Consider the following 13,579-nt stretch of genomic DNA (forward strand, 5'->3'; position numbering starts at 1 on the left):
CCTGCGTCAGAGTCTTCACCATCCGCAGCTGGTCCCGCAACCGGCTGGACGGCATGTCTGCAACAACCGGCAAGGATCGTTAGGTGGCGCTCTCGTTAAACATACCGGCTGGACGGCATGTCTGCAACAACCGGCAAAGGTTAAACATACCGGCTGGACGGCATGTCTGCAACAACCGGCAAGGCAGGTTAAACATACCGGCTGGACGGCATGTCTGCAACAACTGGCAAGGGTCGTTAATCATAACGGCTGGACGGCATGTCTGAAACAACAGGCAAGGGTTAAACATACCGGCAGCTGGACGGCATGTCTGCAACAACCGGCAAGGGTCGTTAAACATACCGGCTGGACGGCATGTCTGCAACAACCGGCAAGGCAGGTTAAACATACCGGCAGGACGGCATGTCTGCAACAACAGGCAAGGATCGTTAAACATACCGGCTGGACGGCATGTCTGCAACAACCGGCAAGGATCATAAACATATCGGCTGGACGGCATGTCTGCAACAACCGGCAAGGATTGTTAAACATACTGGCTGGACGGCATGTCTGCAACAACCGGCAAAGGTTAAACATACTGGCTGGACGGCATGTCTGCAACAACCGGCAAGGATCGTTAAACATACCGGCTGGACGGCATGTCTGCAACAACCGGCAAGGATCGTTAAACATACCGGCTGGACGGCATGTCTGCAACAACCGGCAAGGAGTTAAACATACCGGCTGGACGGCATGTCTGCAACAACCGGCAAGGATCGGGATCGTTAAACATGCAACACCCCGGCTCGTCCTGACGTTAACAACACGCCGTCCTGACGTTAAACACGCCGTCCTGACGTTAAACACGCCGTCCTGACGTTAAACACGCCGTCCTGACGTTAAACACGCCGTCCTGACGTTAAACACGCAGCTGGTCCCAGTGACAGGCTGGACGGCATGTCTGCAACAACCGGCAAGGATCGGATCCGGAACCGTGCCTTCATGCACGATTCTGGATAGTCTCATCTTAGATTTGCTCCCGGCACGGTTCTGGATTTTTTTCTTATCGTATCCAGAACCGTGCACGTGCCTAGGTTCATGCCTGAATGGGTTAGGGTTAGGATCTGGCACGGTTTCGGCATGTCTGTAACACACCGCAAGGACACATCATGGGAGGAAGGAAAAGCGGACATAAGCGACACATGCAATGATCATCAGCATCATTAAGCCGTTGTCTAAGTTGTGTACATCGAAGACCTTTAAGACGAAGATTTTTTCACCTGTGCGTTTTATTATCTCACCTGTGCGTTTTATTATCTCACCTGTGCGTCTTATTTTCTCACCTGTGCGTTTGAGGAAGGTTTTCTCACCTGTGCGTTTGAGGATGAAGGTTTTCTCACCTGTGCGTTTGAGGAAGGTTTTCTCACCTGTGCGTTTGAGGAAGGTTTTCTCACCTGTGCGTTTGAGGATGAAGGTTTTCTCACCTGTGCGTTTGAGGAAGGTTTTCTCACCTGTGCGCTTGAGGATGAAGGTTTTCTCACCTGTGCGTTTGAGGATGAAGGTTTTCTCACCTGTGCGTTTGGGGACGAAGGTTTTCTCACCTGTGCGCTTGAGGATGAAGTCCACGAAGTAGTACCAGGCCGTCTCGGTGTCGGTGCTGGTAGAGATGAGCTCCTCATGATCAGCATCGTCCTCCAGCGGCTGGTCCCGGAACCCGAACACCTGGCGGCAAGGCGGGATTAATGTGGTTAGGGCTGTTCACTTTTAACATCTACTTTCTCACTGGACTCAGGTGTAAATGAGTACCTAGCTTCGGTTAGGGACGTCCTCTAGGATAGGACGTAAAGCGGTTGGTCCCGGAACACGAACGACTGGCGGCAAGGCAGGATGTGGTTAGGGTTGCGGACTCAGAGTCTAAGGGTTCTGGGTTCGAATCCCTAACAGTCCCTAACTATTGTGTCCTTGGGAAGAGCACTTTACACATATTTCATCAATTGGCTCAGGTATAAATGAGTACCTAGCTTCGGTTAGGGACGTCCTCTCGGATGGGACGAAAAGCCGGAGGTCCCATGTTTAAGGAGAGCCACACCTCGAGCATGTTAAAGAATCCACCGCACTTATCGTAAAGAGTTGGGGTCCATCCCGGTGTGAGTGCTTCAAACCTGACAGTCCGGTTTTACGCAGACTGTAGTTACATGTAGAAAACCGGTGTGTCATGCTTAAAGGTGGTTTACCTGTTGTGTGAAACAAACAAATGAAATTAACGAACCTCCCTCCAGTAGTCCTCGTACGGCACCATGAGGAAACTCCGGACCGAGACCATCAGCCGCTCGCCGCTCTGGTCCTGCGCAGTCACCACGTCTACTGTGGACGCCGAGTTCACCTGCACGACTGTGGGAGGGACGTGTTTCAATAGGAATGTGCCAGAACTAGATACGAGTTCACACGTACAACTGTGGGAGACGTGAGAGGGGCGAGTTTCAGTGGGAATATGCTAGAGCTAGATACAAGTCCAGAACACAGGACCGTCACCACGTCTGCTGTGGGAGACTGTGGGAGACGTGAGAGGGGCGTATTTCAATAGGAAACTATTACAACTAGATACTAGTCCAGAAAACAGGGCCGTCACAACGTCTGATGTGGCCGCCGAGTTCACCTGCACAATTGTAACAGTGACGTGTTTCAATAGGAATATGCCAGAACTAGATACAAGTCCAGAACACAGGACCGTCACCACGTCTGCTGTGGACGCCGAGTTCATTTGTACAACTGTATGGACCGGACGGAAAGGGACGTATTTCCAGGGAGAATGTGATAGTATTTGGCTGAAGACCCCATCACATATAGCCGACTATGGCCTCCCGACCTTGTCCAGACTATGGCTGGGAGTAAGTCATGAGCAAGGTCACCTGTGGTTGGGCGGTTTCCTACCGACTATTAATCTTCAAACATCGAAGTGAGTAAAGAGATATTGTGGTTGGATGTGATCTGAGGAGACTAGAGTACTCCCAAACCAGCGTCAGCCTTGGCTGAGGAGGGGCCGGGAGCAAGGTCAGGGGAAGTGGCTGAATTTGAGACGGGGGCTTGATACATTGTCACAACGGAAATGTTGCGTTTCTTGCACTTGGTTACACCTGATAGTGACATTCTACAATCAATCAAATCATAGGACTGGAAACAAAAAAAACGTAACCTGCCATAAATGATGACGAGGGTATCTGAAACAACAGAGGTGAAGGGTCATTACGAGGGTCATTTCCGGGGAAATATCGAGAGCGTCAGAAATACAATCAAAGGTTTCAGCCAATCGCAGGTGGTAAAACATGCACCACACCTTCATCGCGTGTAAAATCGTGGCGTTGTGCTCCTCCAGCATCTGTAAGAACCGCTCCAATTGGTCCACCGAGTCCAGCCCTTTGCTGGACGGCTCCAGGTCCAACCAGTAAATGCTCTGCCTTTCGGCGTCTGAAATCGGCGAGAAGAGACAATAAGATGCTGTATCCATGGACAATGCTTTATCCACAACAACAACAACCATACTCGAGCACCGTTCTGGATAGTCCACGAGCATCCAGAACCGTGCTTTATCCAGAACCATGCTCATTCACGGTTCTGAATAGTCCATAAGTATCCAGAACTGTGCTTCATCCAGAACCATGCTCAGGCACGGATCAACTGATTGATGTTTGCTTACTTGTGCTGAAGGGTACCGGTTTGCAGTACGGCATATGTTTGCTTACTTGTGCTGAAGGGTACCGGTTTGCAGTACGGCAGAGGGGAACATGGCGGGCTGAGGCACTGGATGGGCTGGAGCGCGCACACCTCGTACTCCCCACAACTCGTCTCCTGGTGGGACAAACAGACGTTTGATGGACAGTGTAATTTTTGGCAACGCAGGAGCGGAACGTTCTGTGAACATGATTCACAAGCAATCGTTACCCAGACTCTAAGTACTTCTGTAGCACCAGCTTCCCACCACAGACTGCAAAGTTATGGACCTCCCTGACAAGTGTTTCCCTCTGAATACAACTAACAAGCGTTCAAACCCAACATTCACCGCCATCTACTACAAGTCTGTGTCTGAGATAATCTCTCTTGCGTAGGGTGCTAGATATATATTGCCCTAGATATGAGGAAATCGAGTCATGGCATAACCTAAGCACACGGTTTGCCCTACCTTACATGGCATAACCTGAGCCCTACCTTGCATGGGTTATCTCCACATTCGCAGATCGGGCATTGGTTCTCGTCAAACTTGGGGCCGTACTCGCAGTCCAGGTTACAGTCAACCAGCTGTTCGCAGGTCGGCAGGGCTCGCCCTACGGAACAACAAAACAAAATCAGGACGATAGAATCCACCAGCTCTCGCAGGTCGCACCCCAAATGGAACACGCTTCTTTCTGTTCCAATGACGATGAGTGACCCCAAATGGAACACGCGTTCTGTTCCAATGACGATGAGTGACCCCAAATGGAACACTCGTTCTGTTCCAATGACCATGGGTGGCCGCAAATGGAACTCGAGTTCTGTTCCAATGACTATAGGTGGTCCAAAATGGAACACGCGTTCTGTTCCAATGGCCGCTGGTGACCCCCAAGTGGAACATGCGTTCTTCGTGGACTCGGTCGTTTATTATGTGTGCTTTATGTGTGCTTTATTAAACTCCATTAGCGACACACAAGACATACAAAATCAAGTATGTAGCTAATCTTCCTGGAGTTAAAATACAATAATACAAATACACCACATCAAAATTACAACATTATTTACATACAAAATTAGACTTAACATTTAAAAGTAACATCACATGTGCCTATCATCATGTGCCTATGTACGCATGTGCTCTAACAACTTCTGCCTAAACCTACTCTTAGTTGCTGCTTGTACCTCATGTGGCAAAGTGTTCCAAACTGTTAAGGATCTAGTGGCGTCGTGTGGTGTAGTGGTACATCACTGGACTACGAAGCGGGGAGACCCGGGTTCGATTCCGGGTCGTACCCGAACAAGTCCGAACATGCGCCCCGACGTTGTACCCTTGGGAAAGGTACTTTACACGACTTTCCTCACTTCACTCAGGTGAAAATGAGTACCTAGCTTTGGCTAGGGACGTCCCTCGGATAGGACGCAAAATGGAGGTCCCGTGTTTGGGAGAGTCACATCCCACGCACGTTAAAGAACCCACCGCACTTATCGAAAAGAGTAGGGGACCTTCCCGGTGTGAGTGGTTCAAACCTTACAGCCTGGTCTCGGGGTTGACATCTTTGAAAAGGTGGTAGTCACCTGTTATGTCAATCCTTCCACAAATGTGGTAAATCTTCATAAATAGATAAATAAAATAAATATAAATGAAAGTCTTCTTCAGGGCGTTCGTTTTGGGTTTCATTAAACAGTATGTGTTTCGGCTAGCATGACGTGTGTTGTGGCTGTGGTGGTAGGAGACAGGACATAACTGTTTGTAGAGTACTTCTGGTTGATGTGTAGCAATGACCCTCTGTAGCTGAGAGACAGTGTTTACAATATTCCCACTTACGTCACAATGGACTGACATCTCGCGAGACTCTTGTTGAGCGAGATGTCAGGCCATGTGACCAACCCCTCATACTCCATCAGTTTTGTGAAGCCAGCCCCAGCGAAGGTAGCGTGTGGTTTTAGCTCCGGTTGATCCGGCCATTTTTCTGTGATTCCGGCGGTGGCAGCATTATTCTGGTTCCATGCAGAATTCCCGCGTTGGTTACCTGGTTTAGAAGGTACTGTTGTGGTAGTGTCTTGAGGAAACAGGTTTGTTTGGTGGTATTTTGGAGCGCAGGCTAGATAAAGATTTGTCGACGTGGCAGCGCACGTGCATGCCTCGGTAGATAAGTACGTGTGCTATATCCCTCTTCCTCTGGGTAACGTGTTTTCTATTTCACAGTTGCAGACTCCCGGAGGAACACTGTGGCGACCCCGAACGCGAGTACAACGCAGACCACGAGTGGAAACCAGCCCGCGGATGCAAGCCTGCCAGCGGCCGTGTACAGCCCGGTCAGTGAGAGGGATTTCCCGCCCCGGGCGGAGCGTCTTGCCGCCCCGGGCGGAACGGGAGTGTGACCCGGCGGTAGCGCTGCAGCAACCCCTGCTACCGGATAGAGCGACCAGGCATCCCGAAGATAGTGACAGCTCTCTCGGGATCCAGTTCCGCGTTGTCGGCACTGACCATTCCCGCAGGGAGTCACGGCACGGAACGCAGAGACGCCGTGGGTAGGAGTTTTGCCTCCGTCATTTTACGACCTTATTTTTGCGTGTGTCCGCCCCGGAATCACGTGTGTGTACCTCGGGGCGTTTCACACTTCTTTACAGTCTCGTATTTTTCCCCTTTTCGTGTGTTTTAAGCGTTGATGGCTCGTTTCCTCGGAAGGAAATGTTTGTGAAATTTTGGTCATTTTTTCCGTTTGGCCCTGCGTTTGCTAGATTGTCGGATAATCAACGGTTTGGCATCGGGGTGATAGTGGAACAACCTGAGGCCTATTTCGGGGAAAGACTGTGGGACAATTCTTGTTAGTTTCCTTTGGGTGTTGGCGGAGCTTCTCTGAGATTGTCGGACAGTCTCGAGGAGAGAAACTGTAGGACAGTTTCGTGTATCAGTGGTGGTAGGGACTGTCGGACAGTCTCAGAATTGGGAGCGTAAAACTGTCGGACAGTTTTATTATGGCATATCGCTTCCCCTGGATAGAGGTTGTTGGACAATCTCGAAGCGAGAAACTGTGGGACAGTTTCGTGCACCAGAAGTGTTAGAGACTGTCGGACAGTCTCAGAATTTGGTGCGTAAAACTGTTAGACGGTTTTATGGCAGATCGCTTTGCTGGTGCATAGAGGTTATTGGACAATCTCGAAGCGAGAAACCGTAGGTAAGTGTCAGGTATCAGTACAGTAGTGGTAGAGGCCGTCGGACAGTCTCAAAATTTATTGCCGTAAACTATTGGACAGTTTTATGGCTTATCGGCCTTCCGGGGATAGAGGTTGTTGGACAATCTCGAGTTAGAGTGGGAAACTGAATAGTTTCGCTCTCCCTATGCGAGGAGGTTCCGACACCTCAAGTAGGGTTGGAGATGGAGGGCAGATTTCGGTAGTCTTCTGATCGTCTTTTGGTCACTTGGCGACTACCGACAGCAGGAGGAGAGGCAGTAGAGCAGCTTTCGGTCGTCTTTCATAGCGACAACCGATAGCAGAGGGTGGCAATAGGACAGTTTTCGGTCGTCTTCCATAAAGGCTATCTACAGCAGAAGGGGAGACGGTGGGACTAGTTTTCGGTCGTCTTCCTTTAGCCATTGATCTTTTGGTTTGGCCTTGCAATGGGTCTATTTTTTTTTTGTTTTGTACGTCGTATGGAGATGCGTACAGGTATCGTAAACGCATTGGAAGGCGCTTTGAGTAGTACAATTTTTCGGTTGTATGTATTTGAGATAGCTACCTAGTTTTGGCATTTTATGGCTGGCTAAGCCCTAACTCGTGGACCGTGCGTGCTTTCCTCAATAGGTTTGCCGCCGCCATATAGCTTCGGCTCGTGGCCCGGGAAGCGAGCGAGGGACCCCTCCAGACCTAAATTTACTTAAGGTAGCCGACATATTTGAGTAAACGGAAGGGTTACCGTTTTAGATTAGAGAAACCGAAGGAGATGTACCCGTACCCGAGAGTTTGGGGTACACTTGAGGATGAGATAAGCTTGAATTGCTTTAGAAACATGTGTGTATGCAGGATACCAGTATCACGTATACCGTCATCATCCCAGTGTTGGAAAGCAGGCGTAAGTAGCCCTTGATCCACTGAGACTCTGGGAAGAGAAGGTGTCGGCTACCAGTGGGTAAATGGGTCTGGAACGGGCCCCGCTCCTTTTACGGACCACGGCCAGTACTACAAGAACTGCTGGCAAGCTTGTTGCGAGCGAGGGCTCGGTGACTACACTTCGGGGACTCATTAATTGTGCCCCAGGCGGGCGAGTTCCACAGACTTTAAATCGAGATTGAATAAAAGAAAAGAAGACTACCCTCTCATGGTGTGTCTACGTGTCTTGGCCTACTGAGTGTCTTTGCCTTACGTGACACTTAGAATAAGGAATGGGAGAGGAGAGGGTAAGGAATGGGGAAGGATAAGGATTGGGGGATAATGAGGAAGAGGTTTAAGAGTGAGCCTATGACAGGGGTTAAGGCACCCGATCACTGTAGCGTAGCCGAGGTCTTTTCCACCCAATCCTTAATCGATCACCTTGGCGAGAGTGGAAATATATAATTATTCCCACTTACGTCACAATGGACTGACATCTCGCGAGACTCTNGAACATGGCGGGCTGAGGCACTGGATGGGCTGGAGCGCGCACACCTCGTACTCCCCACAACTCGTCTCCTGGTGGGACAAACAGACGTTTTGATGGACAGTGTAATTTTTGGCAACGCAGGAGCGGAACGTTCTGTGAACATGATTCACAAGCAATCGTTACCCAGACTCTAAGTACTTCTGTAGCACCAGCTTCCCACCACAGACTGCAAAGTTATGGACCTCCCTGACAAGTGTTTCCCTCTGAATACAACTAACAAGCGTTCAAACCCAACATTCACCGCCATCTACTACAAGTCTGTGTCTGAGATAATCTCTCTTGCGTAGGGTGCTAGATATATATTGCCCTAGATATGAGGAAATCGAGTCATGGCATAACCTAAGCGCACATGTTTTGCCCTACCTTACATGGGTTATCTCCACATTCGCAGATCGGGCATTGGTTCTCGTCAAACTTGGGGCCGTACTCGCAGTCCAGGTTACAGTCAACCAGCTGTTCGCAGGTCGGCAGGGCTCGCCCTACGGAACAACAAAACAAAATCAGGACGATAGAATCCACCAGCTCTCGCAGGTCGCACCCCAAATAGAACACGCTTCTTTCTGTTCCAATGACGATGAGTGACCCCAAATGGAACACGCGTTCTGTTCCAATGACGATGAGTGACCCCAAATGGAACACGCGTTCTGTTCCAATGACAATGTGTGACCCCAAATGGAACACTCGTTCTGTTCCAATGACCATGGGTGGCCGCAAATGGAAATCGAGTTCTGTTCCAATGACTATAGGTGGTCCAAAATGGAACACGCGTTCTGTTCCAATGGCCGCTGGTGATCCCAAGTGGAACATGCGTTCTTCGTGGACTCGGTCGTTTATTCGTTGGCGATAGGAAAAGTCCATGAATTCTGACGCCGTATGCACCTCAGGGTGGGTCACTTAGTCCAGGAGAAGAAACCTGAAACAATCGTGTAAATAACCCTATATTAAGGAATGTGACGTAGAACATTTACCTAATAAGGCATACTGTTCATCGTTGAAGATTTTCTGCTCCGGTTCCTCCGGAACAGCGTTGTCGTCGACGGGCGGCGCCGTGTCAGGCATCGGCGTCCAGTCCAGCTCGGGGGCCCAGCCGCTACACTCCTGGTCTCCGTAGTAAGACGGGAACTGCGAACAGTTCATGCTGTCCGGCCAGCTGAGGCCGTACTGTCTCAGGATTTCCGCACAGCTGCTGTAGCTGCTCTCACACATCTCCTTACATGGTGGAACGGCGTCAGGGCTGTCTTCGTGACATGGAGGGGCGAACACAGAGCACAGGAAACTCCTACGGACAACATTAATATTTCAACCGAGAAAAACCACGGTGTTTGTCTCAGGAAAATACGCATATTCTAATAGTATACATTTATCACCCTGCCAAGGGCATTGTTGTCATAGTGGTGCATGTGCTGCACAGAAAGCAGGTCTGTTTTAGATCCGTTACGAAGGGAACAACATTGTCTATGTCTGTAGTTTCAGAAGAGAACAACACCTGAAGAAAGGCGAGCACTCTATCTCGACGAGCGGCCAGAACTGGTGCGCCTCCCGGGCGACCTGCTCCTGCGTGGCGTGTCCGAGCGCGTTGGGCAGGCGGGTGGAGTTATAGTCGAGACCCTGGCACAGCGGCACGGTCAGGTCATCACACTTTCTACTGCGGTCTGGGGAGGAACAGAAGGGAACGTGTCAGTGTGTGTTTATGTGTGTTTATGTGGAGGGGGGGGGTCTAGCAGGCGGGTGGAGTTGTAGTCCAGACCCTGTAGTGGCACAGAGGCACGGTCAGCTCGTCACATCTTTTACTGCGGTCTGGGGAGGAACAGAGGGAACGTCTCAGTGTGTGTTTATGTGGGCGGGGGGGAGGGGGTCTAGCAGGCGGGTGGAGTTGTAGTCCAGACCCTGGCATAGCGGCACGGTCAGCTCGTCACTGCGGTCTGGGAAGGAACAGAAGGTTTGTCGAATGTTTTCTGGTCAGCCTTACCCTGGATGCGCATGTCGAAGGTTTTCTGGTCAGCCTTACCCTGGATGCGCATGTCGAATGTTTTCTGGTCAGCCTTACCCTGGATGCGCATGTCGAAGGTTTTCTGGTCAGCCTTACCCTGGATGCGCATGTCGAAGGTTTTCTGGCCGTAGCCGAACTTGTGGTGGCCCTGCAGGTGTAGACAGCCGCGTGCCGTGACGTCACGTTACCGAAGAACAGCGTCGTCCGCGTCTGAGAGAGAGAACAGGTTCGTTATAACTTGCCAAGGGTACAAATGACTTTTCTTTTCAAGATAGGTTAACAATAACGTATTTGAAAAGAAAGGAAAATCCTGTTCCACTTGTAATGTTAGTATGGCGTCTAAAGTGCACAGCGACCAAAATTGGATTTTTGCTCCCTTTTTTGAGTTGGATTTGATGCAAGATGGAAAAGTATGATTTAAAAGAGCGATCTGTCAAATTTTGGGTTGCCCAACAGTTTCAGCCTCCAGACGAAAAAGGAACAAAGAGATTCAAAGTCTCATCAGATCTCACTGACTTTAACAATCCCCAAAACCTCCTACCTTCTGCTGGTCGGCCCCTCCGCCCGTTGTCAGTTTGGTCATTCATTCATTCATTCGTTCGTTCGTTCGTTCATTTCTTTTACTCCTACCTTCCCCTGATCCGTCTCGTAGATGACCTCCCACCCCTGCAGCCCGTTGTCCTCCGGACTGACCTCCCGTCCGTTGGCGAACCAGGCGGGGTAGTCTGTGGGGGGGTCGGCCGTCACTCGGCACGTCAGAGACACGGTAGAACCTTCCCGTGCCCGGACGGTCTGGGGGCCCTCCAGGTCCACTTCCGGCTTTCCTGGGGTTAGAAACAACATGGTTAGTCCCTAACCCAGGTAGTCCGCCCGGACGGTCTGGGGGCCTTCCAGGTCCACTTCGGGCTTTCCTGTCGTTACAAACAACATGGTTAGTCCCTAACCCTAACCCAGGTAGTCCGCCTTGACGGTCTGGGGGCCTTCCAGGTCCACTTCGGGCTTTCCTGTCGTTACAAACAACATGGTTAGTCCCCAACTCTAACCCTAACCCGGGTAGTCCTCCCGGAGGTGTGTGTATGTGTTCCGAATACCATGGCATACGGGCATCAAATGGAACTCGCTTCCTGTTCCAATAACCGTAGGTGACCCCAAATGGAACACGTGTTCTGTTAACGTTCCAATGCCCACTTCCGGCTTTCCTGGGGTTACAGACAGTAGTTAGTCTCTTAAGTACAACCGTGAAGATTCTATACCTTTCAAGTCAATACGCTAAATGTTGCAACTGTATTTCCAACTATTTTCTCTATAGTTTAAGTTTAACTATAGGAACAGCGAAGATTCTGTACCTTTGACATCTATGTACGTCTCCTTGATTGCCTCCGGGAAGTGCGGACTGGACGCCACGCACTCGTACGCGCCCTCAGCCGTGTACTCCACCTTAGAGAACGCCAGCGGGTTCTTAAAGTACTCCTCTGTACCCTTCCGCCTCCACCTGGGAGGAAGGGAAGTTTATGCATATGACTAATTTAAATACAAGTAGAGTTTGGCTTCTTAGAGAATTCCACTCGTCCGTCCCCTTACCTCTTCCCCTGGGAGAGCAGCCAAAAGCACTCTTTACTCTCGGAGAAGAGTTCTGTGACTCTTCTGTTTTCAGTCTTTTGTGTTCGGGGCTATACACGAAGCTCAAGGTAGGCTTTGGCGGATTTCCTTTATTTTCCGTATATATGTATATATATGATTAGTTTATTTCAAGGAGCTTGAAAATCAAGCATGATGCAGATTGCATCTGGGCTTACATGACGGCAGGTTTTGGGTTCCCCTCAGCGATACAGTCCAGCTGGAAAGTCTGTCCGGACCGGGCGTGGATGTAGTCTCCAAACGTCGCCTGGATGGTGGGAGGGGCTGCGGACAGATAAATTGGGAATTTGTTTTTTGTTTGTTTATCCATTCGTTTATTTATTTTTTATTGTTTTCTTTAGCCAGGGTGGCCCACTCAGTGATTAAGCACTGCTTCTACAGTGTGGCCCTGAACATTCCTTCAGCTGACAATGCCTGACATACAAGGTAATGCACAGATTGTGTTACCCAACTACATGTACATGGAATTACATTAAACTTTACCGACCGAACTAGACGCTTGACATGTGTATGCAAAGTCGCAGTCGGCGCTGGCGTAGAACGTCTGACCAGAAACTTTACAGTCGTGTATTTGTCCCCCGAGCGCGGTTGTGGACACAACACTTGGTCTGCCAACCTTTGACGAGTACGGTGTTTAGACTGTACATGGAGACTGTACATGTAGACTGTACATGTATGCTGTACAAGTCATGTAAGCTGTACATGTAGTAATTAATGGTTTATTTGTCACATATCCATTTGTACAGAATGGCAGGTCCCGTGTAATTGGGACCTGAATTGTTCTGACAATTACATATTTATCATTGGTTGATTAATAAAAAGTTATCACACATTAAAATCATTATGCGTCATTATTATTAATGTAAAATACGTTAAAAGATAATGTCATTTGAAATATCAGATTTGCACACAGGTTGCGTTAAAAGTCTTTGGACAATAAAATGGCAATCTCAGTCCCCATTCAGTAGTCGCACGATATGCGGTATTGCACTGTTTTTAAATCTCTCAGTTCTGGCAGTGACAGTGTTCTGGCAGTGACAATGTAGACTGTACATGTATGCTGTACATGTATGCTGTACATGTAGACTGTACATGTAGACTGTACATGTAGACTGTACATGTATGCTGTACATGTATGCTGTACATGTATGCTGTACATGTATGCTGTACATGTAGACTGTACATGTAGACTGTACATGTAGACTGTACATGTATGCTGTATATGTAGACTGTACATGTATGCTGTACATGTATGCTGTACATGTATGCTGTACATGTAACATGTAGACTGTACATATATATGCTGTACATGTAGACTGTACATGTATGCTGTACATGTATGCTGTACATGTAGACTGTACATGTAGACTGTACATATATGCTGTACATGTAGACTGTACATGTATGCTGTACATGTAGACTGTACATGTAGACTGAACATGTATGCTGTACATGTACATGTATGCTGTACATGTATGCTGTACATGTAGACTGTACATATATGCTGTACATGTAGCTGTACATGTAGACTGTACATATATGCTGTACATGTAGACTGTACATGTATGCTGTACATGTATGCTGTACATGTAGACTGTACATATATGCTGTACATGTAGACTGTA

General features: G+C 49.0%; 1 protein-coding gene across 1 annotated transcript in view; it reads right to left on the reverse strand.

Moving 5' to 3' along the window:
• The window catches only part of LOC109463487, a 26,997-nt gene that overhangs the window by 2,278 nt on the left and 11,140 nt on the right, over positions 1–13,579 (reverse strand). The window contains 14 exon segments of the mRNA XM_019760322.1: positions 6–57; positions 1,581–1,701; positions 2,249–2,370; positions 3,173–3,197; positions 3,314–3,444; positions 3,720–3,825; positions 8,690–8,805; positions 9,295–9,605; positions 9,813–9,978; positions 10,413–10,457; positions 10,460–10,526; positions 10,947–11,140; positions 11,663–11,808; positions 12,113–12,218. Coding sequence (XP_019615881.1) covers positions 6–57; positions 1,581–1,701; positions 2,249–2,370; positions 3,173–3,197; positions 3,314–3,444; positions 3,720–3,825; positions 8,690–8,805; positions 9,295–9,605; positions 9,813–9,978; positions 10,413–10,457; positions 10,460–10,526; positions 10,947–11,140; positions 11,663–11,808; positions 12,113–12,218 — 1,708 coding nt within the window.

Source organism: Branchiostoma belcheri, unplaced genomic scaffold (genome assembly GCF_001625305.1).
Source record: "Branchiostoma belcheri isolate BF01 breed outbred unplaced genomic scaffold, Haploidv18h27 scaffold127, whole genome shotgun sequence".
NCBI lineage: Eukaryota > Metazoa > Chordata > Leptocardii > Amphioxiformes > Branchiostomatidae > Branchiostoma > Branchiostoma belcheri.